The sequence below is a fragment of the Oncorhynchus mykiss genome, chromosome 25 (assembly GCF_057628025.1).
Source record: "Oncorhynchus mykiss isolate SJ-2025 chromosome 25, ASM5762802v1, whole genome shotgun sequence".
NCBI lineage: Eukaryota > Metazoa > Chordata > Actinopteri > Salmoniformes > Salmonidae > Oncorhynchus > Oncorhynchus mykiss.
In genome coordinates this window covers 36523097-36536107 of record NC_143046.1, presented here as the reverse complement: position 1 = coordinate 36536107, position 13011 = coordinate 36523097, and the positions used below count along the sequence as shown (strand labels likewise).

General features: G+C 43.2%; 1 protein-coding gene across 9 annotated transcripts in view; it reads left to right on the top strand.

Moving 5' to 3' along the window:
- Nucleotides 1-13011, top strand: part of rnf130 (ring finger protein 130) — a 71483-nt gene that overhangs the window by 40806 nt on the left and 17666 nt on the right. For 5 of the 9 annotated variants that reach the window (XR_016491682.1, XR_016491687.1, XR_016491684.1 and 2 more), the window contains exons 4-5: nt 5607-5857; nt 8767-8838. Coding sequence is in view for 3 of the 9 variants with exons in the window: in XM_021584093.3 (XP_021439768.1) it covers nt 5607-5857; nt 8767-8838 (323 nt within the window). In the remaining 6 variants the exon portion in view is untranslated. Of the gene's footprint in view, nt 1-5606; nt 5870-8766; nt 8839-13011 lie in introns of all 9 variants that reach the window. The other 4 variants (XR_016491685.1, XR_016491683.1, XM_021584091.3 and 1 more) reach the window with 1 other exon arrangement.

Genomic DNA, 13011 nt, shown 5'->3' with positions numbered 1-13011 from the left:
GAATGTAAAAAAAAACATATTTAAATTAGATATTTCTGTATTTCATTTTCAAGAAATTAGAAAAAATGTCTAAACATGTTTTCACGTTGTCATTATGGGGTAATTATATTGAGATGGGTGAGCAAATGTTTTATTTCATCTATTTTTTTTTATTCAGGCTGTAACACAACAAAATGTGGAATAAATCAAGGGGTGTGAATACTTTCGGAAGGCACTGTACCAGAGATGATGTGTAGAGATGTGGGGCAGAGAGAGACGTCAGCCTCACAGAAGATGGTACACTGACAACAGCAAGTTTTCCTTTGCTGACGAGGATTTATGTGGGCGTGTTAATGTTCATAACCATGCCTCTGATCACTGTGGTGGATGGGGGATGGTGGTGAGACAAAGAGCGGACGAAAATGAGAAAAAGCCTTGCGTTGGTGCTTTTACTGTGAATTGCTTGTAATTGTAATGGGGTGCAAAGGATGTGATTTAGTCACACAATCTCTGAATAGAATTTCCTCATAGTCACAGGTCTAGGAAAAGCTGACCTTTCGCCAATCCTACCCTTGACCATAAGGGGAAAAAATTGAACCAGACCTTGGATCAGTATCTGGAAGCAAGCCATCATGGCAGGGCGAGGTTCAGCCATTAGGCGCCACCCATAAAACAAAGCCAAAGTGTGAGGCACGTAAACATGCCTGGGCACGTGCCTGCCTGGCTCTGTCTGATTTCCTCTGTGGTGAATGCCTGTCTGGAGACTTGACTTAGCTTTGGAGATTTACAGATAACTGCTGAGAGAGAGAGAGAGAGCAAGAGAGAGCTCAACTTGTTTATGCCTGCTCTTGTTGTCCCTGCAGTCTCATTCTAGTTCAGCGTCTTACTGTGTTTTGGGTGGTTATCAGCCCAAAACCTGTAGGGTGTGTGCAGGGCTCAAAACCAAGTTTAGTTTGAAGTCTTGGTTGAATCTTTGCGATGGAAAAATGTATTTAATCAATTTTAGAATAAGGCTGTAACGGAACAAAATGGGGAAAAGGGGAAGGTGTCTGAATACTTTCCCGAATGCACTGTACTTATCTATCAAAAGTAAAGGGAATTGGGAAAAAATATACTTAAGTATCAAAAGTAAAAGTCTAAATAATTTCAAATGTTAGTTTTTTTAAATTTACGGATGGCCAGGGGCACTCTCCAACAGAAATAATTAGCAAATGAAGCATGTGTGTTTTAGTCCGCCAGGTAAGAGAGTCCGCCAGATAAGAGGCAGTAGGGATGACCAGGAATGTTCTCTTGATAAGTGCGTGAATTGGACCATTTTCCTGTCCTGCTAAGCATTCGAAATGTTTTTTTATTATTATTATTTTATTTGTATCTTTTTTTATTTAACTAGGCAAATCAGTTAAGAACAAATTCATTGGATGTCAGAGAAAAATGTATGGAGTAAAAAGTACATTAAATTCTTTAGGAATGTAGTGAAGTAAAAGTAATCAAAAAATATAAATAGTGAAGTACCATACGACTTAAGTACTTTACACCACTGTGTACATGTCCAGACAGTAGTGACCCATCCACTTAGCTAGTTGTGGCTGTGGGGTGGTTACAGCATTTCTTTCACATTACCCATCAATTTAGACAAGTGTGTCTGGTAGGGGTGTGCCGACATGGCCATACTCGTAATCGTGTCTGTTAATAGACAATTGTTAGTTGGATCGGATGATACTCGTGATCGGGGGAAAAATGGTAGTGTTTTAATATGCCGAAATAGATACCTCCCTGCACTTTCTCACTGCAAAAAGTAGCTGCAGAATAGAAGCAGCGCATGTGTGTGTCCTCAATAAGCAGTGGGCAATTTGCTGACACTCAGTGCATTAGCATTTCATATTTTTTCCATTTTTTTAGTACATGGCCTCACATGTGAATCCTTAAAGAGATGGGTGGGGCTAAGACTTGAGGGTTTGAGAGAGGCTGAATAGTTGTAGACAAAAATGAGCTCTCCAGTACTGTAGGTGTACCAAACATTCGAGGCCATTTTCTCAAAAGTGGGGTTACAAGTGCATCAACTTTCAAAGCAGAATTGCTTTCCCACTCTTCCTTAACCGCAGCGTATGATGTACCATTTAGTAGCTCTGAGTCTCTATTTTTATCCAATATAAAAAACACTTTCAGATTTTGCTACATAAGACCGAATCGAGGTGGTCGGTCACATATATCATTCCCCTCTGCGCAAAGTCAATGACACTTAGCAACATTATTTACATTTTAGTCATTTAGCAGACACTCTAATCCAGAGCTATTTACACAAAAAATTAGCACAACAGATTTGTCAACTAGTTATCTCAGGGATCCGAACCAGATACCTAGCGGTTACTAGTCCAATGCTCTTAACCGCTAGGCTACCTTCCACTTAACATTACGTTGCCCTTGTGCCATCATGTATTTACTGTAGGACGACATTTTGGCAACTAAAATCGAATTACTTAGCTATCCTCAGTAGCTGTAGAAAACAAACAATGATTGAATTGTAATAAAAGGAAACTACTTTAGATGTGTTCGGTTTTATGAGTAACTGGTGTGGGGTTCCATCAGAAGACATCACGTGTCCAGAAGTCGTTATGTTTAATCCAAATTAAGTGAAGTTTGAAAGTCCAAGGTCAACCCGAGGTATCGCTCCTTTTTCTGTGTCAGCTTGTTTTTATGTTTTCAGCATTACAGTGGGGGGAAGGGGACTAGTTAATATTACATTTAAAAAAAAAATGTTTTCCACAGGCATAACCACAGATTTTCAGAAACGCACACATTCGTATCTGCTTTCTTGCTATCCATCTCCCAAACTCACATCCACCTTTTGGCATGAGGCACTGGAGTTAATAAGTCAACGTGCATGTCATGGCTGATTTCCCCCCTGGGCTTTGGTACATCACGTGCACTGTGCTGGGTATATGGTACCCTTTCCTAGTCTAGCCCGGCCAGGTCCCTACATGTGTGTTCAGTGCATGGTCTATGGTGAACTAGCATAGCCTAGCCCCATAAAACCAATGATTAATGGGAGCGGCCCATTGTGCAGCGCCATAGTTTTGACTGGCCGTGATTTCTCATTAACCCTGGGCAATAGAGCATATTGTCAAGCCAGCTGCACGTCTTTCGTGATAAGCGGAGCTGGTGCGTGTGTATGTACAGTATTAGGACCGGGGGCAAGGGGGCGTGTCTCAGGTCAAGGTTTCTTTCTCTTTGTTGTTTGTCCTGCTTGCTTTATGGCCGTTAGATAGTGAAGTGAGGGCCAATTTCTATTGAAATTAGGTGCAATTCCTATCTAAAGAGGGTTGTGTTTGGGTCTTTCTGTGCATACGTGTCATCCGTAAGTGTATGCATATTTGTGTGTTTGAGTAGACATAGCTCAACTGCAATAGTCAGCAGTAGACCAACTAGGTTGTCGGTCAGTGGTTTAACAACTTACTGTTAATTTGAACCTTGTTTTGCGGCGGTTGACCACAAGCCAACCACAATGTGGTTGTTCTGTGGACACCCTTCAATTTGGGACCATGGTCACAAAAACGATGTGTGCGCTTCCATGAGGCTGAAGTCAGCCTGTTGTGATTCTGGATGGCCAGATTGCTAGCAAGAATGACACTGCCATGTGGTTTTGGTGCGGTTGAATTAAGTAGTGGTCTGTTGACACGAATTTGAAGTGAAGAAAGATGGTTGTGGTCAGTTGACACATGAGTTTGACGTGAAGAAATCCCTTCCTCCCTCCATCTTCCCGCTGTTTGTCAGGTAGCTCAGTGCAAGGGTGCTCTCAATCACCCCATATCCCGTGGCACCCGTGCTCCCCAAACACACTGAGTCAGTAGCCAGGTGGCGTTTGGCTAAAGGGCACCTTTAAGAGAGGGCTTCCACTGAGGGAGAGCGAGGGAGGGAGGGAAGGATAGGTACAGAGAAAGAGAAGGAGGGAGAGGGAGAGGAAGAGATGGAGAGAGAGGTAGATTTTAGGAGCCAAATGATCGGTGAAGGATAGTCTTGATGATTCTTTCGTCACAATGTTGGTTTAATTCTGGAAGTGCAACAAACAAACAGAATATCTGACAAGGGAAAGAGGATGAAGCCGTTTGGCTTGTTTGTCGTTTTGACATCTTTGAGGAAGGGGGATGTCTGTAAGAAAAACAATACATGTTCTAAAAGGAGGGATGTCTGAAGAGAAAGAAAGAGAGGTTCATGTCACAGTGAGAATGCAGGTAGTCACTGTCTCTAGAAAATAGAGAATGTGTGCCACAGGAGAAAGGTAGAGGCCTCATGTTTTCTCCACTCAAAGTGGATGTTTCCTGCCCAAGACAGAGCCCTCATCAAACTAATTCATCACAGGTGTGTGTGTGTGTGTGTGTGACCAGTGTGCCATTCGTCAACACTGAGGCAAGTTAAACTGCGCATATACACACACACGCACACACAGATGTGTAGTAAACAGGCACGTAGATTTAGACAGATTCCCGTACACACACACTGATGTACAGTAGACACACTTACACACACGAGCACACACAGACACACACAGTGCACTTTCAGCTGCCATTAGTGGTAAGGCAAGCTGTGGTAAAGAGCCCAGAGGGACAGAGAGGAGTGGTCTCCAGCAGTAACATGACTCCCCCTGGCCTGTAGCAGTCAGCTGTCTGGACCCTCTTACTACCACCAACTTAACATGGAGATGATTATGATGATCACAGATGGCTCTACCACTGCTTATGTAGTTTAAAATAAACAATGATTATTTTCCACTGGCTAATTTCTCTGCAATGCATTGCGGTCATTGTCCATGAATGAATTCCATTATACCACATCACCTTTGTTGGCATCGTATTTCACATTTCTTCAACATAGGGTATACAAAAATTCAGGAGCCCCTTTTCACATAATGGATATATTATACGTTCTCTTACACGTTTCTCTTGTCTCCACATGTATTCCCTCAGGCCATGGGATATTCGATCCGTCACTACACAGCTCTGGTTGGCTGTGCAGGGGTTCAGAACCCTGTCTTAATAAATGAGGAATGGGTAGATCGGATCTAGGGAGAGTAGATCTGATCCGCTGACACTGTCTATTGGGACTGGCTGGTGATGCCATGCAGATGGGTGGCAGACTCTCTCTATGCCACCCTATTAAAACCCAGCTCCAGGACCTTAACGCCTTGAAATGCTAACGCAGGGAACTGATTAATGATCATGTAGAGGAATGAGAATCTGTTGACTGGCTCTGTGTAATCTTTTCATAGTGGCTAAAGAGAAATTGGTTGGGAACCCTCTAAATCTACTGATTCAGGATCGGAAGGGGCTCTGTTATTGACTTTGCTCTGTGGATCCTGTCAATATGGGTGATGTAAAATTACCTATCCAATAGTAGTATTGTGTTATGGATCTGACATAAAAAAAAGCTGGCAGATTGAATATAGTGGAGGGAACATGTGCAAACTGTGAATAAGTGTATGCTAACTGACTGCCTCCAAAATCATGGATCGGGACTAACTGGTTATTGCTTTCATTGACTTGACGTGTCACAAGAAAACATGCAAAAACTGATTGGTTTACCACAAAAACCTAGCCACTATGCTATTAACTCCCCTCTACTGTGTTCATCAGGTACGGGTGACACTGTGGCAGTGATGATCACTGAGTCGTACGGCAAGGAGATCCTGGGTCTGCTGGAGAGGAACCTGACGGTGCTGGTGAGTGTGGTGGTGGGCCAGCGTGGCCAGGCCAAGAATATCAACCGCGGCTCCCTGGTCTTCGTCTCCATCTCCTTTATCGTACTCATGATCATCTCCTCTGCCTGGCTCATCTTCTACTTCATCCAGAAGATCCGCTTTACGAACGCACGTGACCGCAGCCAGGTAGGACATAGAGTATGTTTGCTAATGGTTACGCTTTTGTTTTTTAACAATATGGTATTTATTTGGCGTTTATGTACTTAGGGTCAAAGGTGGGCAAGAAGATACATCAAAATGAATCTCGTTACAAAAATATCAATTTATCAATGTACTTTTATAGAGTTGTATTTTGATACAATACAAATACCTACAGGTATTTTGTATTTTCAAAATACATTTCCAAGTACACGCCTTCACTACAACAACATTCTCAGTAACGGTAACAAATAAACACTTAACTTGCTATGACTGTGATATGTGGTTGTTTATCTAAATTAGTTGAATGCACTGCCTGGATAAAAGTGTCTGCTAAATGACCAAAATGTACATGTAAAAATGAACAATTGCAAAGCACAACAGGTATTATTATTATTGGCCTTCTTTCAGGGGTGGAACTCATTATAATAATACCCAGCATGCTTTGCAAGTGATAATTTTTTCATTTACATTTTGGTCATTTAGCAGACACTTATCGCACCATAGTGCCATCAGACTTCCGATACCAATGCAGGGTGAAAGGGGGGCCACCAAATTATGAACCACTATTAAAAAAAAATGTACAGACAAATACAATTGTACAGGTCTCAAAAGTATCATGTTACAAAATACAGTACATTGGATTGTAGTTCAGGCCATTTGAAATACAAATGACAAAATACTCCACAAAGTATTTGTATTACGTATTTCAAATATATGTAACAGAAAAACTGCACATCTTTTCTTCGCATACAATCCTAACTTGAGATCCACACATCTAGCTCATAGTTACCACACTTGAATGGTTTTATTGCAGTCAGGTACTAATAGAATTAGTTCTCCCATCATATTTTTCTTAAGAATGGAGGCAGACGTCCCCATATTAATACACAGCGCTACAAAAAAATCCAGCTTCTTTTAAAAAATGGAAGTTAACAATTGAGTGCAAACATCTTTAGATAGTGGTGACAAATGTTGTTGAGGCATATGCTCTCAATGTCACTTTGACATACTAGTATTCAGTCGACTGTCTGTGAGGACTCATATCAGGTAAAGGAAGTGGATGGCAGGTGAAGCGCCAGTCACCTTCATGACCTCCAAATGTTGACTGTATGTCTGGCTCGGTTGACCTTCCTCTGCTCTCTCTCTCTTTCTGTCTCCCCCCCTTCTCTCGCTCTCTCTTTGTGAGAGGAAGCAGCCATGAAATGTTTATGTGGTAAATCGTTCATGAATCCTTAATGGAGGGTCGTTGGTGTAAAACTCTGCTTCCTTAGCGTCTGGCATCTTTAAAAATACACACACACCCCTTTTCAGTTGGTCTGGTCTAAGACACTACCTTTAGTACCGTAATTGTGCCAGAAATTTAATCCAGGATAGTGGAGGACAGTGGAGGTTAGTGGGTCCTGTCCCAATTATTTTAAATAGCCTAATTTCCTTTTGTCCTTCCCTCTGTGGTATAAACCTTCAATGTCATTTCACAACTGTGGGAAAAGGAGACAAAACAAGGAGCCATTTAAGACTGTTTACAAACAGTGCTGATCTATGTAGCATCTGACAGGGCGAGACTCCTCTCTAGCTAGCTATCTATCGGAAACAACCCCTCACCATCTGTGTTTATGTGTGGTCACTAAATACTGTGGGCCACTAAATACTGTGGGCCACTAAATACTGTGGTCCACTAAATACTGTGGTCACTAAATACTGTGGGCCACTAAATACTGTGGTCACTAAATACTAAGTACTGGGAGTTTAAAGACTGTCTCTCCTCTCTGAGGCGGCAAGAGGTCACCAACTTTTGTTTGTTTTAGTTTAACCCCACAAACTAATTAAACTGCCTAGTCAACTGCTTCTCACACACACACACACACACACACACACACCGCAGTGTATTCTTTCACACTAGAGTGCAGTATTAATCAGTGGGGGCTGTGTTAATGAGTGAAGATCCACTTAGGTCAGTGAGATAAGTCCACTACACACACTGAGCCCTAGTAGTAGTTAATAGGATAGACCAGACCTATTAATGCTGCTGATCACTTGGCACAGGGGGAGTGTCACTCACTCTCACACACACTGTCTCGCTCTCGCTCTCACTCTCAATCAATGTCACTGTGTCTACAGTACTGGTGCAAAATCAGCAGCCTGTTTAATCAGTGGAAAGAAACTGAACCCGGGTCTTTCCCTTCTGCAGCAAATGTGCTTTACAAATGTCTGTCTCTCTCCACACTGTGAGTACATAGCTAAAATTAGACCCTGACATCTAAGCTTCGGCATCTGTGCAAGGATTCTAGAAACGTGAAGGGTTCTAGAGGGGTTCTAGAAACGTGAAGAACCATGCCTTAAAGATGAGATGGTGTTCTGTTTCTTTGTACACTGTGTCCTCCCAATTAACATTTTCCTGTTATTCCTCTCCAATGTAAAATACTGCAAAATGCTTATGATTCTGGCTCTAGGTCTTTCAACATTGTCCCAATGTACTGAACCTCACTCATTGGCACCTTATTCTGCCCTCGGTTGAAAAGTCCAAAGGTCAATTATTAACGTTATATTTTACAGTAGAACTTGCCATGTCTTCGGTTGACTGGGCTAGAGCTCAATGTACTGCACTATTTTTGTTCCAATTCTCCAATGGTTCAAAATGTTTAAAGCAAAAAAGGTTCCCAACCATTGAAATGAGTGTGAATGTCATTTTATGTCCTTCAATTAGCTATTTCTAATAGTGCTACACTATGGAGTTTTGGGAAATGAGTTTGAGAAGAGTAATTTGTGCTGAGTAAGGTATATTTAATTGTTCTTGTTAATTCAACCTTCAGGCTGCGTTTTCTCTCCATGTTCGCCTTTTTATATTCACCCCTCCTCTCTCTCCACTCCTCTTTCTCCCTCTCTCTCTCTGGCAGCGTCGACTTGGAGATGCAGCTAAGAAAGCCATCGGGAAGCTGACAACCAGGACGGTGAAGAAAGGGGACAAGGTACACCTGCCAGCACTGCTTTCTTGTTTCAAGTTTCACTTTTTTTTTTTTTTATGTCACACGCACAAGTACAGTAAAATGCCTTTCTTCCGAGCTCCAAAAACCAACAATGCAGTAATGAATATCAATGTAGCACTAAAAATAACATAAGCTAGAACAGTAACACACGAGAAAAATAGAAAGAATAAATAAGAAGAACATGAGAAAGTAAGAGGATATATACGGGGGCAGTTTCAATACCACATTTACAATGTGCGTGCAGGGATACTGGAGTGATAGAGGCAGATATGTACAGGGGTAAGGTGACTAGGCATCAGGATATATGATAAACAGAGTAGCAGCAGCGTATCTGTGGATTGTATGTGCGTGTGTGTGTAGAGAGTCCTGTTAGTGTGCATAGAGAAAGAAAATACAAGGGTAAACTCAGATAGTCCATGTATCTATTCTGTTAGCTAGCTGTTAGCAGTCTTATGACTTGGGGATAAAAGCTGTTCAGGAGCCAGTTGATGTCAGACTTGATGGACCGGTACCGCTTGCCATGCGGAAGCAGAGAGAACAGTCTTATGGCTTGGGTGGCTGGATAATGATTTTCTGGGCCTTCCTTTCACACCGCCTGATATAGAGGTCCTGGATGGCAGGGAGCTCGGCCCCAGTGAATTACTGAGCTGTCTGCACCACCCTCTGTAGCTCCATGCGATCGAGGGCGGCGCTGTTGCCATACCAAGTAGTGATGCAGCCAGTCAAGATGCTCTCAATGGTGCAGCTGTAGAAGTTGTTGAGGATTTGAGGGCCCTTGCCAAACCTCTTCAACTTCTTGAGGGGGAAGAGGTGTTGTCACGCCTTCTTCTTGACTGTGCGCGTGTGAGTGGACCATTTTAAGTCGTTAGTGATTTGAAAACCGAGGAACTTGAAGCTCGCGATCCACTCCACTGCAGCCCTGTCGATGTGGATGGGGGCGTGCTCACCCCCCGGTTTCCTGTAGTCCACAATCATCTCCTTGGTCTTACTGATGTTGAGGGAGAGGTTTTTATCCCCGCATCACACTGCCAGGTCACTGACCTCTTCCCTGTTAGTCTCATTGTCGCCGGTGATTAGGCCTAAAACTGTTGTGTCGTCAGCAAACTTGATGATGGTGTTGGAGTCGTGCGTGACCATGCAGTCATGGGTGAACGGGGAGTACAGGAGGGGACTAAGCATACACCTTGTTAGGGAGCCCCCGTGTTAAGGTTCATCTTGGCGGAGGTGATGTTGCCTCCCCTCACCACCTTTGGGTTGGTCCATCAGGAAGTCCAGGATCCAGTTGCAGAGGGAGGTGTTCAGTCCCAGGGTCCTAAGCTTGGTTACGAGCTTGTCAATGTCACCCCCTGTCCATACGAATACAGTAGAACAGATCTACAGAACAACATAGTCCATAGCGGGAACCATGCTCCATTCCAGATCTGGAGAAGATCCAGTCTAGCTGACCTTGGTCAATCCTTGTCTAATTGATGTTAGGAAGAGGTGATGAATGCAGCAACTAGTCCAGATTAAGATGTCCCTCCCAATACCCGTCCATACTTTCCTTTCTTGGGTCTTCTTCCCTTCGTGACCAATGATTGGTGTAAGGTTTGCCATTGGTGATATGTCATCGGCCATGTTTCTCTCACTAATCAAGTCCTTCTAGGGTCTGTGGCATCTGACACCGGGACGTTTATCATTGTATTAGGCTTTCTTCTTTATTTATGCCTCTCACTTCGCAGAGGCATAGGGTTTACAGCTCTGGATGAGGTCATCAAAGGTGACTGATGAGTTTATGGACGGATGATAGGGCAGGATGGCAGGCTGCTGAAGGATCAGCTTAAAGGATGTCGTTTAGCACCGACGTGGGTTGTGGGGGTGGGTAGGTTATAAAATACAAGCAGAGAATGGCTAAAGCCATACGTGTCAAAGGAGATTTATTGATCAAGGGATCTTCCACTCTTGTGAATGTTCAATACAAAACCTGCTTGTGTTTATTATTCAAATATTCCAGAATATGTGGTTGGTAGTCAACATGAGTAACCAGAACAACTAAACAAAGACCCAAGGTTCAAATCCTTTCTAAATCCTTCTATGAGCACACCAAATGTATTTCTCACATTGACACATGCAGGAAAAAGTGCAAATCACATCTGACTGAAAATGTATAATGCTATTGATGTGTAACGGAGATCCTTAGAATGTCTCGAGTGAAGACAAGCGTCAGGGCTGACGGGGCATGGAGGAGAATTGGTTGGCGTTGTGGGAGAGTGTTGGTCCCCTCCGTCCAGGCCTCTTCCCTTCTCACCTCTGAGCCCTCGTCAAGGGTGAGACAGGTCTCTGGCCATGAATTAACCATGGGCCTTGGAGTGCGCTGCAGAAATTGAAACCTTCCATCAGGAGGAAGTCCGCCTGGGAGTGATTGACCGCACTGAGCCGGATGTCAAGGCTGGATATTGAGGAAGGGAAGGAGGAAGAGAGAGGGGGGGGGGCAACTAGGAGTTGGAGATTGCCGGCAGGCACTAAGGGGCCAAGGCCCTTGGTAGAAAATACAGCCTGTTACGGTGATGGCGGAGATGAAAACGGGCTACAGTGTCACCGGTCACAAATAACCTGCCAGTTTATCAGGCCACGACGTCTCTCTGGACAAGCCATCAAGCACGGGCAGGGTTTGGACGTAAGAGCACGTAATGGAGAGATCTTGCCTGGCCATTTACAATTGACAGCCGACGAGGACTGCTTGCGAGAGCTGCAGTCGAGAGATAAGGAGATTATACGTGATACTGTCCAGACACAATACGAGGCATTCTAGCCTAGCTGCCCTTTCCTTATTGACACAACCTTTATACGGTCATTACAGCAAACACATAAGTTCACTGTTTGTGGACCCATGCGGGAATCAAAGCAGTAGCTTTGGAGTTACGAGCAACATGCCCCAACCAATTGAGACATAACTTATACTGTGTATCAGACCTGTATGTAGCAGCATTCACTGCTATATTGCGGCTGCTATGGAGGTCTGTTGTTACAGCTGTGAAGGTCATTAGTTTAATTAAACATTACTGCACAGCCAGAGGGACATTTCCTTCATGGACCTGTCGTCCGGTATCTGTTCAGGAACAATAACATCACTGTCCAACTCAAAAGGGCCAAGCTATTGATCGATTGATTTAAAAGACCAGTGCCAACATGAAAAGGTCAGTGCCGTCACCTATTTTGCCAGGCACTAGGACAGGCCCGTGTCAAATCCGTCAACGCCAATGCTGGTCACGTTCAATAGTGCACTGGTCAGCTCCGTAAGCCATTAATCACAGTCCACATAGGACACGTTCAGGCCACATCAAGGACTATTCCATCACATCAGTAGCCGAAAGATAAAACATCCGTTGTGTCTCATAGTGCAAATCGACTTGTGGTGAGTAACTATTTGATCTCTGCTCTTCTACAACCCCTGTCATCCCCGGGGCCCTAGAAGTCTCAGATTCTGACATCTTGAAAATCTGCCATTAGTGACACAGATCTGCTTTATTTTAGCAGGGGCCAATTTCACACAGGGACTGGGGCCTCATTTTTAAACTCTGCATATGTACAGAATATACCCCAAAACGTTCCTGCGCCACTTTTCACACAGAAGTTGACATTTGTAAAAAATTTTACTTTAAGAGAGAGTGCACATGACTTCCTCGAACTTTAGACCATGCGTGTGCACAATTTATGGTGGTTGAAGTAATGCATTGCAAGCAGGCAAGTTGTATTTTGTGCAAATGGGAGATAAGATTACATGCCTTTTCATAAAAAAAATTAAAATATAACAACAAACTACAATAATATGCCTTTAGGGCTGTTAGGAGTCTATTTCCTGATTTATTTTATTTGCATACTCATTGCAAAATAAATTCCTCACGTTTTCCGACTGTGATGGTTTCACACTCCCAACGTAGCCTAAACAAATTAGGAAACAATTCGTCCCATCTCTCATTTAATTAGGCCTACTTCCCAGTACTAAATATATAAGCTATTTCAAGTAGGCCTATTTCGCCCATTATAATCGGATCCGGATTGCAGTTAAAATGTTGGCTACATTAATTAAGATAACGGTAGAACAGACAGTTCACTTTGATTTCCAAATGTCTCAAGTAGGCCAAGACAACTTTTCAGAATTTGCGGGCAGTGAGC